The 7,826-nt window shown below is 37.0% G+C and overlaps 1 protein-coding gene across 2 annotated transcripts; it reads left to right on the top strand.

The window, feature by feature from the left end:
• Window positions 1-4,682: 4,682 nt before the first annotated feature.
• LOC108241526 lies at window positions 4,683-7,826 on the top strand. 2 transcript variants are annotated; one of them, XM_037974584.1, is made up of 5 exons: window positions 4,683-4,727; window positions 4,888-5,277; window positions 5,865-6,008; window positions 6,126-6,154; window positions 6,421-7,826. In XM_037974584.1, the coding sequence occupies exons 1-5, from the start codon at window positions 4,691-4,693 to the stop codon at window positions 6,535-6,537; spliced, it is 717 nt and encodes a 238-aa protein (XP_037830512.1). In that variant the 5' UTR covers window positions 4,683-4,690; the 3' UTR covers window positions 6,538-7,826. The 2 variants fall into 2 exon arrangements, with proteins under 2 accessions (XP_037830512.1, XP_024863710.1); XM_025007942.2 differs by having other exon boundaries at window positions 6,394-7,826.

Here is a 7,826-nt window from a genome sequence, read left to right as displayed (position 1 = left end):
GCACTTGGTTAAGTTTAGGAAAACAATCTCATTAAACCCTTAAAAAGATACTTAACAATATTTTGTTTTCAAAGGAAAACCATTACCTGTACAGTTCACCTCTAACCTAATAATGTTTTGTGATAAATAAAAGCTCACTTAATAAGTTTTACCCTTAAATCTGGATTTTTTTTTAGACCACAAATCAATTCACTTATCTGGCTTTTTTCAGGGCATCAGTAGTGCAAAATCTCTCCTGCAGGTGCCTCTATAGTCCACACACACGCACACACACACAAACTTCAGTTTAGACACAATCTAATTTAAAGGAAAATGCATTGCTTTATAAGTTTGCAAAAAATACAAATTGAATTAAATGCAGTGTCAATTATCATTAAGTGCAGTGTCAAGTCTAAACATTTATGTGTTTGACAAAGAAAGAGCTTTTTTTAAACTTGTTTTCCCCTTTTTTTTTGTATTTGTCTGAAAACCAATTAATATTATAAAAAAATGCTTTGTGACATAAGAATTTGTAATAAATACATTTTTACAATTTTTATTAAGGCTCTATCGAAACAATAGTACATTCTTAAAAGACAAACACAGTTAATATATAACTAGTTATTTGTTTGTTTGTTTGTTTATTTATATGGAAGCCATTAAATATAAAAAGATTTAAAAAGAACAAAGCAAGTGTCATGTTAATAACAAGACAGCTAAGAATTGTAAATATATGCATCACTCATGTTGTCATATAGCTTCTGGTCTAAAAAGTGGTTTTCTCTGTTGCTGCAGAGGAAAATACAAAGCATTTACACATGCATACTAATTCAGCATTCAGTGTGCGTACAGCCTAACAGGGCTTTAGAGGTTGACCAGAGCTTGGTGTTTTACAGAACAAAAGCAGTTGTGGTTTCAGCAGACCTCTATCTGTGCAGAAGGGCTTGAACTGAAAACTGCAAACGTCAAACCCTCTGCATAGCATTTGCCCTCAGGTGCACACCATCAGCAAGTTGAAAAAAAATACTTGCAGGAAAAGGCAGTCACACCTAACTTCCTCAGAGACACATAAAAATGGACAGTTTGAAAACCGAAGGCCTCGCACTTCAGCCTTCATGCGCAGTTTCTGCAAAACGTCTTTACTGTTCACCACTCTCACTCAACTGCAGGTCTCGGTTTTTACAAGGATAAGCAGCATTGCCAAGCAGTCACCACTCCAAGGATGATACCACAAAGTGCTGTGAGCCTGACCTAAACTGTTTGAACTAGTGACAGAGATGGAATAACTCATGCCGGACATTTCTTGAAATAACTGCATTTTTCACAGTTTCAGTAACTATTCTGTGGTTTAGCAAGCTCACGTGAATGCAAAGTTCAACCATTGAAAAAGAAAGAGAAGTAAACAAAAATGGGTCAAAAATAAAAATGATAACAAACAACAAAAAAAAGCTAAAATGTCGGCAGGAAACTTTAAATAGGGCTTAATTTCCATAAAAATTATTTAACCCAACAGGCTTATTTTTTGACTGTACATAAGTATGTCCAACTTGTCTACCAGGTTATAACTTAGCCTGACAAAAAACATTTGGATCTGGGCGATGGCCAGAAGAGTCATCTGTGTGTCTCAGTTTGCAGAGCCTCAGTATTTGCTCAGCAGATGGGTTTGAATTAGGGACACATCTGCTCATCACACTTTGGTACAGTACATGAATGACACCATAATTGTCATGTGTCTGGGTTTTGTTCTGTTTTGATTTAGGGTTTTTTTGTATTTGCTGTTTTTTGTCCTTGTCTTGATATTGTTTTGTCTTCTTTATGCTTTGGTTCTGTGTTGTCATCATTCACCTGTCCTCCGCTCAGCAGTTTTCTGGTTTCTTGTCACACCCATCTCCAGCTGTCTTCACTCCTAATCACACACCTGTTTCCACTTCTCCTCATCACCCTCTGCTTTAAAACTTGGTCTTCCTCTCCACCTCTCTGCCGATTCATTGTTGTTTGTTGATGTTGCTCATAGTATTGCCTTGCCTTGCCTTGTTTCGTCTCGCCTTGTCCTCAGTTTGGATTTCTGTTATAGTTAGTTTTGCTGCCACGTCAGCCTTTTGTTTTCTACTTTTGTTATTTAAATAAATCAGTTTTTGTTTTTTTTGAAGATGAGTCTGCATATTGGGTTCGCCTCGCTGTCACCACGTCATGACAATAATGGGATGTAGACTTTTTTTATATCTACATCTAAAAGCGGAAAGACTTAAAAAAAATAAATAAAATAAAGGCACACATGCAGGATTAATGTAAAACTTTAGTTGGGTGCACAAAAACACAGAAGCTGTTAAACACTTTAAAAGCTGAACAAGAAAATGAACCAATAGAAACATTTTTTGTTGGGTTTTTTTCTGTGTTTATTTTTTATGAACCACTAAACCTAGATTATAAATTCAAAAACAAGTCTCAAAATCGTACTTGTTGTCAATCCTGAGACATCCATCCATCCATCAATCCATCCACCCCTCCATTGGTCCATCGATTTTTAAATGCTGTTCCATGGTGGTGCCACGAAGGCAGCACATCAGAGAACAAAAGCTCAACATCACTTCCCCTAGTGAAGTGTCTTCAAAAGGTGGACATTCTTCTGGGTCTTCACAATTACAGCAACGCTGTACTGAGTATTGTGGGTGAAAAGCAAGGTATGTCGCACACCGAAATAACAGTCAGACTCATTGGATTCCAGCCAAATACGGGGGATCTTTATTACCACAATTACTCTGATCAGCTTGCCCTAAAATCCCAAAGTATCTTTGAAACAGGGAGTATTTATACAAAAGTAACGCTTGTTGTCTATTGCATACTTCTGACCACTTACGTAACTCCTACGACACTGAGTCTGGCTCAACCTATGGCCAACAAGACGTTTCCAGTGTTCCAGGAAACATCTTGTTGTCACCACCACTGTTCTGTGAAGTTCCGACAAAAACAACTGAACACGATGTTTCCTGTGTATACAACCAGACGCTCTTGACATTTGAACAGAGTTCCTTTTGCATATTTGGTGAACCCTGCAACACCCCTGCACTCTCCTCCACAGTATGTGCCGAATCGTGACTTCTGGCCCAATCAGTGAAATCTCCCGTTCCTCTGGGGCTGCTTCTTTTTTATAAACATTTACCACACCCAGCTGTAGAACAACACACACACACATCCCACTGGGATGGACATTAACAGTATGGATTCAAGCACATTCAATTCCCTTTATGGTGATAAGCTGTGGTCTTGAGCCATGCAACAGATAACTTTCAATATTTGTCTTCGAGCAGTTGCTTTTCGACAACGTGAGCTTAGGAGAACACAATCCACTTCCCAAGAAGGGATTGTACCTGAAGACATTGTCTCAACTTGGAAGTCAGGCCCCATCGCAACACAGCACAGATGTAACACAGACACCTCACTAGCAATATTCTTTGGACACAAAAGGGATATATCCCATAATCCCTTTCAGCAGGTTCTAGATCTTCCATGGGGTCTCCCTTCTAGAAGGACATGCCTGAAACACATCCAAGGGGAGGCATCCAAATCAGATGTCCAAACCACCTCAGCTAGCTCCTTTTAATTTCGGAGGAGTAGCAGCTCCCCAGATGATGGAGCTCCCCACCCTGCCTCTAAGGCTGAGCCTGGCCACCCTACAAAGAAAATTCATTTTAGTTGTTTGTATCCAGGATCTCTTTCTTTCTGCTACAATCTATATCCTAAATAACCCTAAATAGGTGAGGGTTGGAACACTGATGACCCTGTAAATTGAGGCTTTTGCCTTTTTGCTCATCTCCTTCACCACACGGTCATTTCTTTGGCTGAAAATCTGACCAGTCTGTCCATCTCCCTCTCCACTTTGCCATCGCTCATGAACAAGGCTGCCAGATACTCGAACTCCTCCACTTGAGGCAAAGACTGAACCTTGACCGTATTCCATCATTTGCTGGTTAAAAAGCGTGACCTGAGACTTCGAGGAGCAGACTCTCGTCCCAGCTTCTTCACACTCGGCTGTAAACCACTCCAGTGCAAGCTGAGGGTCATGGCCTAAAGATAGAAAGAAAGTCTGAAAATTTGAAAGTTATTTTGTATATTCTCATATTCTCATATGTGCAACTTTATACAACCGATGAGACAAAGAAACCCATTTAATGTTCTCCACATACAAAATAACTTTCAAATCTTCAGATTGTATATTTTATTTAAATATGTTCCATTGTTTTCTGAAACAAAGAGAAAAATTAAGAATGTAGATTTCAGCAAATTAAAGTGAACTACAAGTCTGTTGTCATCTACAGTACAAGACACATGTGTCTTTCAAAACAATTTAATAATCAACATTCATGTTTGTATTAAAGCAGAACAGAGGTAAAATATTGGTTCATTCTTAGAGTTGTGGTTTGGCTGTTTTTTTTTTTCTTTTATTCAATAAAGTTTCACAAAACAAAAAGACACAAGAAAAGAAAAGAAAAGAAAAGAAAAGAAAAGAAAAGAAAAGAAAAGAAAAGAAAAGAAAAGAAAACACAGTTTGCTTGTAAAATGTGGCCTGCAGTCAAAGTAAAAACCACAAAATCAGATGTCCCATTAAACCAGCCAATCAACAGCTACATCTCCTTTAATGGAAGAGTCTTTGTTACAACATCCGCTCATAAAACCTGTGAAACTGTCAGCCAGCTTTAGGTCAACACCACTCATGGACCGACTGAATGGGATTCTCTTTGTTCTGTTGGGTAAATGTAATTTTTTATTTAAAATTTAAACAACTATGGTCAAGAACAATTAAATAAATTCCATGCATGTACATTTATTTGTTGTTTGTTGACATTTAATGTAAAATCCTGAAAACTTACTATCACAAATTTATCTCTTTTTTTTTTTTTTTAATTCCAGGAGTTGTTTCTTGTGTTCATGTCTCAATTACTTTATTGGTAATGGAGGAGACAGCCGGACCTGGAGACAACATCACCCTCTACTGTGACTGCAAAGTGTCCACTGGAGTTTACATAGTGTGGTTCAGGAACTGTTCCCATCAGAACCAGCCTACTCTTCTTCTACATTTGAAAGAATTTCACGTATGGGACAAGAGATTTCCTCGTTTTAAATATGAAAAGAATGATTCTTCTGATTCCTATGACCTGGTGATAATAAACACCACTGAATCTGATGAGGGTCTCTATTACTGTGGAACGGAAGAGAAGAAGGTGGAGAAAGAGAACGACAAAATCATCATTTCCAAAGACATTTACAGATACAGCAACATCACCACAAGACTCACAGTCAGTAAGTAGTTTTGTCTGAATTTACTATGTTTGACTGTAGTAATGGTAATAGGAAATGTAATTATTTGACAGAGTGACCATAAAAAGGGATTGTGTATGCTCTGATATTTATGTATAAATGTGTTAACCCTCCCATAGCCTTCGGGTCAAATTGACCCAAGGTTACAAGGGCTTCTCTACCTCTCTCTATGTCTTTCTATCTCTCTCTCTTTTAAACGCTTCAGGAGGGTTGAAGCTCAAGCAGGACATGAAGTCTTGTGTTATCAATAAGCACAGTGTAAAACATCACTTAAACAAAATCTAAGTGTATATATCATTGAATTTGGTGAACTTTCTGTAATGTGAACCTACTTTCCATGCATGATTTGATTTGTCTGACATCTAAGACGGCCTCAATCTGAGGAACAGGCTGCAAAGATCATTTTAAAAGTGTTTTAGTTGTTTTCTTAGTTTAGAACTCTGTTTTTTTTCCAAGCATTACTGTCAGTTACTACAGTTATTACAAATAATCTTCAGATTATATGATCTTACGGGTTCAAGATTAACCTTTACGACTAATTACAATTTCTTTTTACAACTTTGTGTCAGATCCAGGGCTTCCTCCTGACGTTAAACAGCCTCTACAGGAGTGTGAGGTGTACAGGAAGCTGCTCTTCTTTCTGTCTCCGGCTGTTTCTCTTCTCTTCACTCTCCTTTTCTCTGGTTTAATTTACCTGCTTTGTCAGAAAACAGGTACTTGACATTTTTCTCATGGTTTCTTATTTGCATTTGTGCTAATGTGATTTTTCTGAGCTTGACGTTCTTTGGATATGTTTATTGTTTAACATATTTTTTTTATTTTTTTTTAAGCTGATGAAAGGACACATGAAGAAACAAAGGTAATATTAAAAAAACATTGTTTTTATTGAAATGAACAGGACTTTTTTGTTTGTGAATGTTTAGATTTGGTACAGCACGAGCTTAGTCTGTGCTGTTAGTTATTAACAGCTTGTTGTGTAGTAGTGACAAGTTGTATTAACAACTATCTGCTTTTTTTTTTCATATTCTCTGTGTACAACATGTAAATTATCAATGAAACACATTGTTATTATTTTGAGTAAAATATGTTCAATCTTAGGGTGAAAACCTGTTTGTTGCTGCTCAGGAGGTCCATCAAGCATCATCAAGCCCCATCAAGAGACCAAAGAAGAAGAGGACGTTCCAGAGTTCTGACTTCAACACATATTCTACTGTCAGATACATCTCAAATGTTGGGATTTAAATTGATCTTAGAGATGTAACGACACAATAACAGGAAAGGTTCATTATTTTCTCTGTAAGAGTCTGGATCATTCATTTCCACCAGGTTCTGGTGCTCATCAGAATTTCTGCCTCCACCTCATTTGTAATGATGCAGATGTTTCATACATTCCTTCAAATTTAGGCTAAATCTTAAATACTCTTTAAACATCTAAAAACTGTGCTAACTATACAAGGTTTAAAGCCTCATTGACCACTGTCAATTTGCTGTAAAGAAATTAGTCAAATTGTCCCTATATTCCAACTGTCCTGCGTCCTGTACACTGTATGCAGGCACCACTGTGAAAACCTCACGTATCCATGATCTTCTGCACAAAAATATTGAGTTTTCACGAATAGCCAAACATAAGTACAAGTACCAAAAGCTGACCACCATTCTCTAATTTCCATCACTAAAAATAAACTGAATGAAAAGTCCCCAAGAATTCAGCATTTGATGATAAAGGTATAATGATATGACTCTGAGCTCATGTAAACTCCAGGGAAGTATCTTATTATTGCAGATGCACTTTCACAAGTGCCTGAAGAGTACAACTGATAAAGATGTTCAGATCCATGTGAACATGGTATCATCTACTCTTCATGAGTCAGATATGAAGTCCAGACAAACTGCTAAGGAGACAGAAAAAGACTCTGAACTGCAGGATGTGATGTTTAACATGGAAAAAGGTTGGCCTGCGGGTTCTTGTCCCTGATTCTTTCACTGTGTGTTGATGTTGTTTTGCTGAAGCAGGACAATAATCATAAATAAATCACTTCATGAATGTTTTTGCTTTTTTTTAAGAATGCCTTTAAATAAACCTGTTTGTAGACTTTTTATTGAATAATTGTTTTCAGTTTCACTAACACCTGCTGTAATCTGTACATAATCCATTAATTCATTGTCAGATCCTTCTGTTTGTTCCTTGTTTCCTGTTGTTTCCCCATGTACTCCAGACTTTTATTTTGTATTTTTTTATTGCTGCCTGAATGCCATCTGCCATTACAACTTATTGTGTTTGATATCAGCCTCAGAATATGCATTATGAGTTATATTCAAATCAAACCAGAAACCAGAAAAACCCAGTGGAAGTGATCATTTTAAAGCTCGTGTGTCAAACTGGCTAAAATGAAAACTACAAACATCTGACCCATGGTAAATAGCTCTTCTTATTGTGAATGATCATGTCTTTTTTCAACACAGTAATATAGATGTATGTTTTTTTTATTTTGTGTAAATTAATAAAATGCAGTCTGAGTTTTTTTTTATCA

Source organism: Kryptolebias marmoratus, linkage group LG3 (assembly GCF_001649575.2).
Source record: "Kryptolebias marmoratus isolate JLee-2015 linkage group LG3, ASM164957v2, whole genome shotgun sequence".
Classification (NCBI taxonomy): domain Eukaryota; kingdom Metazoa; phylum Chordata; class Actinopteri; order Cyprinodontiformes; family Rivulidae; genus Kryptolebias; species Kryptolebias marmoratus.
The sequence above is the reverse complement of the archived record's forward strand: the minus strand, read 5'-3'. Positions and strand labels throughout refer to the sequence as shown.